The following is a 12421-nucleotide window of genomic DNA, read 5'->3' on the forward strand; positions in this document are numbered from 1 at the left end:
CGAGAGGAAACAAGAAGCTCAGAGAAGCTGTGTAACTTTTCCCAAGTTACAAAGACAGCAAGTCATAGAGCTGGAGCTTAGGCCCAGGGAGTTGACTCCAAATGCAGCCCTCTCAACCAGGCTTCTCCTGGTCTGAGTTCCCTCCTGTGGTCTGCGCTTCCTGTCTTCCATGCTCTTGAGATGAGGGCTACCACACTGACTCCCACCTACAGAACACAAAGCACTGCCCCATGCATTAAATGATTTGCTCCACAAAGAGAGTTTGCTGTTTTTATCAATCCTAATAGCAACAATCATGATGGCAAGCAGTCACATGGGCAGTTATGACATGCGGAGGACACATGCTGACTGCTCAGGGCATGTTGATACCTTAGCCAGGGTCACACAGCAAGTTGTGCAGACCCCAGGGCATCTTCAGGGGCAGGGCGACAGGGAGGTGGAGAGGGATGGCCATGGGGTGCAGGGATGGCAACCAAGCCCGTAATATTAATGACATAAGTAACCCAGGATTTCCTGATTCCTCAGGTAGAGATTGTGATGTCCCTGCTTGGGATGTTTTGTCCCCCTCTGTTTGAAACCATCGCAGCTCTGGAGAATTACCACCCACGCATTGGACTGAAGTGGCAGCTGGGACGCATCTTTGCACTCTTCCTGGGGAACCTCTATACGTTCCTCTTGGCCCTGATGGATGATGTCCACCTCAAGGTAAAAACCGCAAACTCTCCCTAATCCCTGGGACCCACCGTATTTCCCTTTTTTTTTTTTTTTTTTAGAGACAGAGTCTCGTTCTGTCACCCTGGCCAGGTGTGGTGGCATCATCACAGCTCACTGCAACCTCAAACTCCTGGACTTAAGCCATCCTCCTGCCTCAGTCTCCTGAGTAGCTGGGACTGCAGGAACGTGCCACCAAGCCGAGCTAATTTTTCTATTTTTTTTGTAGAGGCAGGGTCTCGCTGTTGCTCAGGCTGGTCTCCAACTCCTGAGCTCAAGCAATCCTCCCTCCTCGGCCTCCCAGAGTGCTAGGATTACATTCGTGAGCCACTGTGCCTGGCCTCCTTTTTTGATACAATAATTTCATTACACATAATTCATATGAATGAAATAAATTTTTGAAGTTCAGAAAAGCAAAATGAAGAAAAGATATTCCCAGAATCTATGACCCAAAGGCAAATATTGTTAATATTTTGCTGCAGTTCTTGACTTTTTCTTAGGTTGTATTTTTTCACATCATGTACATGTCATTTGGTACCCTTAATATTTTATCTGCAGACTTTTCCACACTGTTTCGTAGCTGCCATCAATGATTAACAGCCAAGTAATTGTCCACTAGGCGAGAGGTCCTGGTTGACGTAACTGCTCCTCAGTGCTCACACCAGTTGTGGAGCACACACTATGTCAGGCTCTGGGGTACAGCAGAGAGCAAGACACAGTTCTGTTCCAAGTGCGCTCACACTGGGCGGGGAGACAGACTTACTCGCTCCAGCACTCTGTGCGATGTGCTTCAGTGGGGCAAGCCCAGGGCAGCACGGCACTGGATCGGAAGAGCTCCAGATCCCACCCTGGGGAAATCTTAGCAGACACTGGAAAAAGCAGAGGGAACAGCTGGTGCCCCCAGGGAACTGCAGGATGGCTGCCTGGAGGGGAAGAAGTGAAAAATTAGGCTGGGGGAGGGATGACGCTCCTCTTCCCTACCCCTCCCTCCTTATTCCTGAGCTGCAGGAACTTTTTCCTCAGACTAACTGGAAACTGTTCTGAGCATGGAAGTGCCTGGATCTGGCCCTTCCCTACCCTTCCTCCCTCAGCTCTCGCTTCCCTTCTACCCCAGGAGACTGCTCTACCCTCCTGAGCCTCACTCTTCCCCCACATTTCTCCCCGCTTCTCCCCGCATTTGACCAGTTGGCTAATCCTCCCTGAGGTTTGGGCCCAGGTGTCACTGCTTCCAGGAAGTCTTCTGGGGCCCCCATTGTCCAAGGTGGGTGTTCCTCCTTCCCCAGAGAAAATTTCCCACAACTCCTATCACTCTGCTCTATAATCATGTGTTCATGGTTTACTGTCATTTACTAGACTGTGATCTTGCCGTGGGAAGCCCCATCTCTCTGGGTCACCTCGGAATCACCCCTGCCTTAGATGCCCAGAGTAGACCCTGAATAAATTATTCTCAGAACAAGGATGAATGAGTGGATGGATGGATAGATGGATGGATGGACAGATGGCTGGATGAATGCTAACTTAGAAAAGAAGATAACTTCATGGGAAAGACTCAAGGATTTCCATCAATTCCCCACCCACAGCCTTGACCTCCTGTATAGATTGAAAGTCTGTGGAGGGAATTTCTGGAAGGATTCTGTCCAGGGATAGGGCGGAGGCTAGATGGTAGGGTGGTGGCATGTGCCAGCCTGTGGAAAGAGTCGGATCATCCCTGGCTCCTTCCAACCCTGCATCTCCACCTTCTGTTCTAGCTTTCTAAAGAAGAGAAAATAAAGAACATCACTCACTGGACTCTGTTTAACTATTACAACTCGTCGGATTGGAATGAGAGTGTCCCCCGGCCACCCCTGCACCCTGCAGATGTGCCCCGAGGCTCTTGCTGGGAGACAGCCGTGGGCATTGTGAGTAGTTACGTTCTCTGAAAAGGCGACTCCTGTTCTCAGTTCTTTGTTTTGCCTTTCTTGATGTTCCCATTGGAGGAGTAACCCTGGAAAGTCATCAGCTGTCCATTCGGCAAACATTTCTTAATCATCTTAGAGGGTACAAAATGAATAAAGCAGACCCTGCGCCCCATAGGACCTCCAGATCTCTTTGGTGTCTTAAAGGTTGTAATGGTGTCTGGTAGGTAGTTTCAGTTTTAAAAAAAAAAAAAAATTAGCAAATTATATATAGTCTACAACAGCAGAGAAAGCTTTATTCTTTTGCTTTTGGCCCTTCTGCTATGTGTCTCTGTGCAAAACCTATTTTATTTTCTTTATATACCAAGAAAAAAATCCAATTTGCAGGAGGTGAAGAAAGCCAGCCATTGTCCCCAGTGACTGATGGTCACCTTCAGTCTCAGTGGGGACAGCTGGCACTTCAGAGCAGGAGGGGAGAGCGAGGGATGAGCCTTCAGATCCTAGTGATGATAACTGCGTGGCACTGGGCAAGGCCAACGTGCCAGGCAATTTACACACGATCACTAAGTTTCCCAGTAACCCTGCAAGACTGATACCATTATCAGCTTCAAGGGGTTCGGAGATTATTCCAAAGCCACACAATTAGTAATTTGTAGGGCTAGAACCTAAATTGAGCATGTTCCAGATATTTTCTCCACACCACCACTCTGCCACAAAGACTCAGGGTCACAGAGACGAAGTCAGGTGGGTGGGGGAGAGTTTGCGAGACTGCAGGAAGGTGGGGAGAAGTGGGCAAGACCTCTGACCACCCCCTTTCTCTGTGTTCCTCCTTGTAGGAATTCATGAGGCTGACGGTGTCCGACATGCTGGTGATGTACATCACCATCCTGCTGGGGGACTTCCTACGGGCTTGTTTTGTGCGGTTCATGAACTACTGCTGGTGCTGGGACCTGGAGGCGGGATTTGTAGGTCACCATTTCATAGACAGTCTGCACAAAGGCACTTCAACCACCTCTTTGATACTTAGAGTCAATGGGATGAATTCTTGTGCATTTCATTTCTTTAGATACTGAATGCCAGTCTCTGCTCTGTGGAGTAGTAAAGTGTTGAATTTGTATGTCCTTTAAGGGTCCTATTTTCCTTAATAACATTGCTTTTGCCCAGTGTAATTAACAATGTGGCCTTCTAATTGGGGGAGTGGAGGCATTTGGCCATGGGAAAATGTGGACCACACACTTCCGTGCTGAGCAGGTGGTTGGTGGAGAAATGCACCTCCCCAGTATCAACTCTCGCTAGGGAGGGTGAAGTCCTAGACGGCATGTGAATGTTCCAGAAAATCCTGGAACATGCCAGGAACACAATAACCAACCATTGGTCCTGTCTTCTGGATTATGCTTTGAGAAACTTCTTTTGACTCATAGTCCTTGTACTCCTCTTCCCCACCTACCTAGTAAACTACTCGTTCTAAATGTGTGTCATTTCCTCCCCATAATGGCTGTCTATGTCTGGTGGAACTTCTGGCCCATGCATCTCTCCTATATGTGTCTCTTCCCTGACACCTCAGTGGCCCACCCTGTAGTCATGGGTGTGTGTGCGTCAGGGGCCTTCCCCTTAACTGAGCTCCTGGTGAGAGGCTCCATGTCCCCTGCAACAAGGTGCTAGGCCCAGGAAAGGGCCCCTGTATGGGTTTCTGTCACATTTTTTTCTTTTAGTCAGGAGCTGCAGTTTTAAACAAGTCTACTCAACTCCTCCTCAGCAGCAAGGAAAACGTCATAATTTTTCTCCTGTCTGAGAACCAGGATGAAAGAACTTTGTTCTCAAAAAGGACGACATCTTTGATAAAAAAAAAAAAAAGTCACAATATTGCTAAGATGTCATTGTCCTCAAATTAATGTATAAGTTCAATAAGATCCCAAAATAACACTAAAGTTTATTTGAAAAATAAGAATGTGGGAATATCCAGGAAAATTCTTTTTTAAAAAATAATTATATTTCGGCCGGGCGCGGTGGCTCACGCCTGTAATCCTAGCACTCTGGGAGGCCGAGGTGGGCGGATCGTTTGAGCTCAGGAGTTCGAGACCAGCCTGAGCAAGAGCGAGACCCCATCTCTACTAAAAATAGAAAGAAATTATATGGACAGCTAAAAATATATATAGAAAAAATTAGCCGGGCATGGTGGTGCATGCCTGTAGTCCCAGCTACTCGGGAGGCTGAGGCAGGAGGATCCCTTGAGCTCAGGAGTTTGAGGTTGCTGTGAGCTAGGCTGACGCCACGGCACTCACTCTAGCCTGGGCAACAGAGTGAGACTCTGTCTCAAAAAAAAAAAAAGAAAAAAAAAGAAAAAAAAATAATTATATTTATACTAAAACATATTATGGAGCCATAGTAATTAAAACTGGTACTAGAGACCAGACAAACAAGTCAATGGAACAGAATAGGAAGTCTGGAAATAGATATAATCTATATGGGAATTTAGTTTATAGTAAAGGGGGCCTTTCAAACCAGTGGGAAAAAGAAGGATTATATAAAATTATAAGTTATATAAAAATGTGGGGGACTATAGATTTTATGTAACTTTTATTTCTGGACTTTCTTGTTTGTTTTTAAACTTTCCTTTCATTTGACTCCTCCTTTAATTCTTTGTACTTCATTATTTGTTAGAGTTAATCCTTAATTATAAGTTCAAGGTATATTTCTGATTAAAATATTGATAAAATGTTCTCTTAGGAACCAGGGTCTTCCCAAGAACACACTGTCAGCCTGCAGGCCCCACTTTTTTTAATTGAAAAAGACATTGAGGCTGAGCATGGAGGCTCATGCCTGAAGTCTCAGCTACTTGGGAGGCTGAGGTGGGAGGATCACTTGAGCTCAGGAGTTCGAAACCAGCCTGAGCAAGAGTGAGACCCCATCTCTACCAAAAATATAAAAAATTAGCCAGGCGTGGTGGGGTGCACCTGTAGTCCCAGCTATTTGGGAGGCTGAGGCAGGAGGAGTTTGAGGCTGCAGTGAGCTATGAGGACATCATTGCACTCTCTCTACCCAGGGTGACAGAGCAAGACCCTATCTTAAAAAAAAAAAAAAAAAAAAGGGAAAAAGAAAGAGACATTGAAAAAGTTCCATCTTTGAGAACTTCAAAACTTTTCTTAAAAAGTTGAAAACATTTTAAAGAAACAGAACCCTGAATCTAAGGCTCCTCTCCAATCACCAGAGCAGGCTCTTTGGGATGAGTGGCCTTGGCTTGGCCAGTTGGCTGGTAAGTGAGGTTGGTCCAACACTACCTAACATGCTCCTCTCTCTCTCTTTCTCTCTTGCCATCCCCCACCAGCCTTCATATGCTGAGTTTGATATTAGCGGAAATGTGCTGGGTTTGATTTTCAACCAAGGAATGATCTGGTGAGTCATCCATTTTGTCTGGGAACCACCTCATTTGGAGAGTCAAAAAACTGGATTCCCAGGCTTTGGCACTCAACTAGCTGGGAAGAAGCTGGACAGATCATCTCACCTCTCTGGTCCCCAAATATAGTGGGCAAGACCAGATGGGAACCAGGACAGTTTCTGGCCCACTCATGTGCTACCATAGAAGTAGAGGGTGGAGGGAAGAAGAGAAAAGGGAAAAAAAGAAGGAAGAGGGGAGAGGGAGAAGAAAGAGGGAAGAAGGAAAAAAGAAAAAAAGGAAAGAGAAAAGGAAGGAGGAAGATGGAGAAAAGAGGGCAGGAGAGAAGGAGGATGGTAAATGAACTAAGGAACTCCCTCATTTGAAAAGGAAAGGGGGCTTAGAGGAGGCTGCATAACTTCAGCCAAAGACTTTCGAGATGCCAAGGGCTCACTGCAAGCCACTGTTCAATTCTCTTAATTGAAAGACTTTGATAAAACAAAGCTGTTTTATGGAGACCAAGGAGAAACAGACAGGACACTGTGTAATTTTCTAGATGCCCTGGGGCGAGGCGGTGGTAAAATCTCGGCCAGAGCCCAGGGCAATAGGATGACTATGGCTTGGTGATGGATATTCTGGTTAAATGGGAGGCCCCTTCCCTTGGGACCTGGCAGAAAAGCAGCTTGGCCTCGTGCCCCTAAGCCATCAATCCCATTTCCTTCTATCCTCCTTTCCTCGCCTTCCCTGCTGTCAGGCCAACCAGGTGTCCGATTTCTGCCCTTCCAGGATGGGCTCCTTCTATGCCCCGGGGCTGGTGGGCATAAACGTGCTGCGCCTGCTGACCTCCATGTACTTCCAGTGCTGGGCGGTGATGAGCAGCAACGTCCCCCACGAGCGCGTGTTCAAAGCCTCCCGATCCAACAGCTTCTACATGGGCCTCCTGCTGCTGGTGCTCTTCCTCAGCCTGCTGCCGGTGGCCTACGCCATCATGACCCTCCCGCCCTCCTTTGACTGCGGGCCGTTCAGGTGCAGGATCTCGGTCCTCCAAGGGCCTGGTTTCACGGCAGCCTGTGAAAGGCCGTGGAGCTTTAGCAAATCATCTGTGCTGTTTAGCAGAGTTTCCTTCGAGGATAGAAATGTTCTATGTCTGTGCTGTCCAATATGGCGGCCACCAGCCACAGTTGGCTGTTGAGCACATGAAATGAGGAACTGAGAAACTGAATTTCTAATTTTCATTAATTGATATGTAATAGTTTTACATATTTGGGGGCACATGTGATAGTCTGATACATGTATACGATGTGTAATGATCAAATCAGGGTAATTTGGATATCCATCACCTCAAACATTTTATCTTTTCTTTGTGTTGGGAACATTCTGATTCTTCTCTTCTTGCTATTTTGAAATATACAATAAATTATTGTTAACTATAGTCTCCCTACTATGCTATCAAATGCTGGAACTTATTCCTTGTATCTAACTATATTTTGTATCTCTTATCCAGCCTCCCTTCATCCCCTCCCACCAACCATTCTCGGCCTCTGGTAATCACCACTCTACACTCTACCTCCATGAGATCCACTCTTTTAGCTTCCACATATGAATAAGAACATGTGATATTTGTCTTTTTGTGCCTGGTTATTTCACTTAACATAATGACCTCCAATTCTATCCATGTTGCTGCAAATGACAGAATTTCATTCTTAATTTTAATTTAAATAACCACATATGGCTAATGGCTACCATATTGGACAGCTGCCTGGGATTACCTTGCCATAGGATGAGTAGTGGTGGATATTCCACAGATGAAACGACCATAATCTTACAAGTGCTGTTCAGACGTGAAGCCACTGCAGTCGACCCTTGACTCAGACCTGCCTGGGCCTCATGCTCTGCAGAGCACTGGCCAGCACTGTGGGTTCAGGGTATAAGTCGAACTAGTTTAGGAGACTGGATATTGTATGAAAAGATAATTAGTTATATAAGGCAATAGATTCATAAATGACATACACCTACTGCTCTCTTTACAAATATGTGACCTGAAAACAAAGCCTTCTATTTCCTCCTTACAAAGGGATTCTGTGGTTAAAGCGGTTTGGAACGGCCATCTTGTCACTTAGAAATGTTTGATGCATGCTCATTTATATAGGGCTCTAAAGAATCATGCAATGAGATAACATATATAAGCTGGTGCTTTCCTCCTTACTGACCACGGAACCCTTTCTGCACATAACACTCATCCAGAGCTCAGGTGGGGTGAGGCCAGCGAGCAAGGCCCTGCACTTCACAGGTGCAACCCTGAGGGTGATCACCTTAAATCGTGCACCCCTGGGCCTCCCACGCCTCACTCTAGTCCTGGCCCTGCCTACCAGGGTGGAGAAACACACGTTGGGAAATGCTGATCCGGGACTTCTCAGTTTATAAGGGACTCACCTAGGTAAAGGCCTGTGGTTGGTGGAGCCCAGAGGAAATGTTAGCAGGAGGCTTCCAGCAGAGCATGATCTGGCAACAGCGGTTCACTCAGAAGGAGCAGGGAAAGAATGTGCGGAAATGTAGAAGGCCTGAGACACCAGGCTGAAGGAAGAACCACAGGAGGGAGCCTCTGTCACCTTCTTCCTGAGCAAGGTTTGGAGGGCTGGGTCCTGGGTGCAAATGCCAGTGCCCCTTTCTCAGGCTGCCCAACCTGTCCCCAGGTAGGAGGTCAGCAAGTAGGCCTATGCCATGCCTGGCCCTCCCCACCTACCTCACTTTTGATTCATCTGAGAGGCCCTAACAACCTGCACCTAGATCGAAGGGGAAGGGACCTGAAAATGGAACTCAGAAGGAAACATGGCTGCCCACTCTCTCCTGTCACTGCTCTGACCAAACCCACCAACAGCAGGAATGTTCATCCCTCAGATATTTCACAGCTGGTCTCTCATTTGCTTTAGGTATTTACTCGAAGGTCACCTCCTCAGCGAGGCCTTTCCTGAATACCCAGACTAAAATGTCACACACACATGCACACGCACATACACACTTTCATCATTTCTGCTTATTATATCTCCTTATCATCCTTGAACATGCCATACCTTTCGCTTTTTTATCTTGTTTATTGTCTGTCTCCCCCACCAGGACACAAGGTCCGTAAGGGAATGGTTTTTGCTGCCTTTCTCACTACTCTCCACCCAGTGTCTAGAACAGAACACCTGGTTTATGGTCAGTGCTCAGGCTAGACCCATTACCTCACAAAAATGCAGTTATACAGGAAGGGACTCAGGGTTTGGACCAGATCAAATGACAACAGGGGGCAGCCAGGCCACATAAGTGAACGAGGGGGCAGCGTTGCCTAGCATATGGTTAAAAGGGGGGGGGGGTTGATAAACTATAGTTCATGGACCACATCCAGACCACTGCCCATTTTGTAAATAAAGTGTTTTTGGAACACAGCCATGCTCATTTGCTTACACAGAGTCTATGGCTGCTTTCTCGATATAACAACAGAATTGAGTAGTTGTAACAGAGACCATCTGGCCCCCAAAGCCTAAAATCTATATCTAGCCCTTTCCAGGAAAAAAAAATTGTCAACCCCCTGATTTAGAGAATAGACTCTAGGGCCAGCTCTGCCATTTGCCAGCTGGGTGATATTGAGCAAATTACTTAGCTCTCTGCACCACAGGTTTATTGCCTATAAGATGGAAATAATGGTAGTGTCCACCTTATAGGGTTGTTATGACGATTTGGTGTGTTGTTATTTGTAAAATACTTAGAGGAGTGTGCTGGTCCATGGTAAGGTATATATACCAACCCACAGAACAAACCTATGGACGTGGACCATACACCATCTAATTCAATGACAAAATAATCTACACTCAACTGTTACATAAAAGCATAACATTTGAAGTCCACTTTCCTTTTCTTGTTTTTACACAGTGAGTATGCACTGGTAATAAAAAATAATAAAAGTTAAACATCATCATGCAGTGCTATGCATGGCACTTGAAATATTGTCATATGATGCCTGCATCATTGCAATTCACAGTGTGCTGGGGAACAGTTCTCAGCAATGAGATGGCCACAAATGGTCTCTTATGCAACTGCTCTTCTCTGCCATTATAGCACAAAAAATGAATGAGCATGGCTGTGTTCCATGAAAACTTTTATTATAGACACTAAAATTTTTTTTTTGAGACATAGAGTCTTGCTCTGTTGCCCAGGCTAGAGTGCCATGGCATCAGCCTAGCTCACAGCAACCTCAAACTCCTGGGCTCAAGCGATCCCCCCAAGACACTAAAATTAGAATTTCATACTTTAATTTTTACATGTCACAAAACAGTATTTTTCTTTTAAATTTTTTCAACCACTTAAAAATGTAAAAATGATTCTTAGCTCTCAGGCCATATAAAAACAGGTGGCCAGCTGAATTTGTCCATGGGCCATTGTCTGCCAACCCCTCATCTATACTTTACACGAGAGAAAATTGAGGCTGCCAGCTGCAACATCTTGGTGAGCACTTATAACTTGACAACACCATAAGCAATGTTTTATGCAAATTCACATCTATATCCTCTAAACAATTTCCTGAGGCAAGTACTATTGTTATAATATCATATTCTAATTTTTTTTTTTTTTTTTTTTTTGAGACAGAGTCTCGTTCTCTCACCGTGGAGCACAGTGCTGCTGTCATAATAGCTCACTGCAACATCAAACTCCCGGGCTCAAGCAACCCTCTTGCCTCAGCCTCCCGAGTAGCTGGAAATACAGGCGCACACCATGATGACCAGATAATTTTTGTATTTTTAGTAGAGACGGTGTCTCACTCTTGCTCAGGCTGGTCTCGAACTCCTGAGCTCAAGCAATGCTCCTGCTTCGGCTTACCAGAGTGCTAGGATTACAGGCATGAGCCACCATCCCCGGCCTCTACTATATCATTGTTATTACTATATTATACAGAGGAGAAAACTAGGGCAGAGAAATTTTCAGTATCTTGCCCAAAGATACTGAACCTCTGCAGATATGGACTGTCTAATACAACTTACTGTAATGATGAAAACATTCCACATCTGCCTTTCTAACATAGTAGCTATTGGTCACATGACTACTGAGCACTTGAAATGTGTAACTAAGAAACTGAATTTTTAATTCTATTTCATTTTAATTAATTTTTATTTTATTTTTAATAGCCACATTGGACAGTACAACTCCAGTGGGAAGAACTAGGGTGTGAATATAGTCAGAAAGAGAAGAATTGTCCCTGGTGTCTCACAAGTAATAAATGGGGGAGTAAAGATTTAAAACATGTGTTCAAACCCCATTGTCCACATCTTGGCACCAAAATTACTAACTAAGAGCCAGCAGTGTCCAGGAGTGTCTGGGCAGGTATTTGTAGAAGTCAGTCTGCTTGATGGTTCATAGGTATTTGAAGAAAATCAAAATTACTGTTGTGAACTGGCCAGGAGCCTGGACTAGGTGATCCAATTGTCTAGAATTATAATGGTAGGTGTTTTTGAGAGACCCCATGGAGTTGCCCATAATGTCAGCCTCTACAGAACTGTTTCCATGCCAGGGGGCCCATGTTGGTCTGATAGCTACATCACAGAAATTTTCTCCCATTAGAATATATTAGAAAACTTTTTTTCTGAGAAACATGTCAGACACAGAAGACCACTGTAGTTGGAGAGGTCGTAGGTTACGCAGGACATGAGGCTGGTGAGCCAGTGTGCTGACCCAGCCATAAGCCCTAGCCAAAATGGCAGCCACTCGTGGGGCATTTTTTATTTACAGTCCATTTGGAGGAGACCTCTGGTTCTTCTAAGCAAGCAGTGGCAAGTGGCAGCTCTGGACCTGTGTGGGCATGGACAGAGTTGTGTATGCCATATGAGCTTTGCAGCATGCTATAATGCACCCTCTCCTTTTTCCAGTGGGAAATACAGAATGTATGACGTCCTCCAAGAGACCATTGAAAACGATTTCCCGACCTTCCTGGGCAAGATCTTTGCTTTCCTCGCCAATCCAGGCCTGATCATTCCAGCCATCCTGCTGATGTTGTAAGTTAGCCACAGCCCATGGCTCTACCTTACAGTTGAGACTTCCCTAGCAGGTCCTTCTTTCTTGCCTTCTTAGTCTGGACATCCCAGAAGTCGACTCCATGACAAGGATTCAAATAGTGTATCATGGAAGGGGTAAGGACTTGAGAGGGAAGGGAAAGGAAATTGCATGCTTATCACTCTGGGGACTCTGGGGATAGTGTGCCTCAGAGTTACCCCTCTGTAAGGGTGAAAGACCTAGGGCATTTGTGGACCAGCCCCCATCAGTCACTGGGGGCCACTGGAACTGGTTAATTCCCTGGCAATTTTGGCCAGCTACATGCACAGGTAAAATGGCTCGGGGGGGCGGTGGGTTGTGGTGGGGAGAAGGGGAAGCTTCTGGTACAGAGGTGAAGGTACTGCAACTGTTACAGCCC

General features: G+C 45.8%; 1 protein-coding gene across 1 annotated transcript in view; it reads left to right on the plus strand.

Annotated features, from left to right (window-relative positions):
• The window catches only part of TMC2 (transmembrane channel like 2), a 54393-nt gene that overhangs the window by 34234 nt on the left and 7738 nt on the right, over positions 1-12421 (plus strand). The window contains exons 11-16 of the mRNA XM_069495768.1: positions 526-705; positions 2460-2609; positions 3443-3571; positions 5932-5999; positions 6766-7005; positions 11880-12005. Of these exons, the coding sequence (XP_069351869.1) occupies positions 526-705; positions 2460-2609; positions 3443-3571; positions 5932-5999; positions 6766-7005; positions 11880-12005 (893 nt within the window). The remainder of the gene's footprint in view (positions 1-525; positions 706-2459; positions 2610-3442; positions 3572-5931; positions 6000-6765; positions 7006-11879; positions 12006-12421) is intronic.

This window comes from Eulemur rufifrons, chromosome 20 (assembly GCF_041146395.1).
Source record: "Eulemur rufifrons isolate Redbay chromosome 20, OSU_ERuf_1, whole genome shotgun sequence".
NCBI lineage: Eukaryota > Metazoa > Chordata > Mammalia > Primates > Lemuridae > Eulemur > Eulemur rufifrons.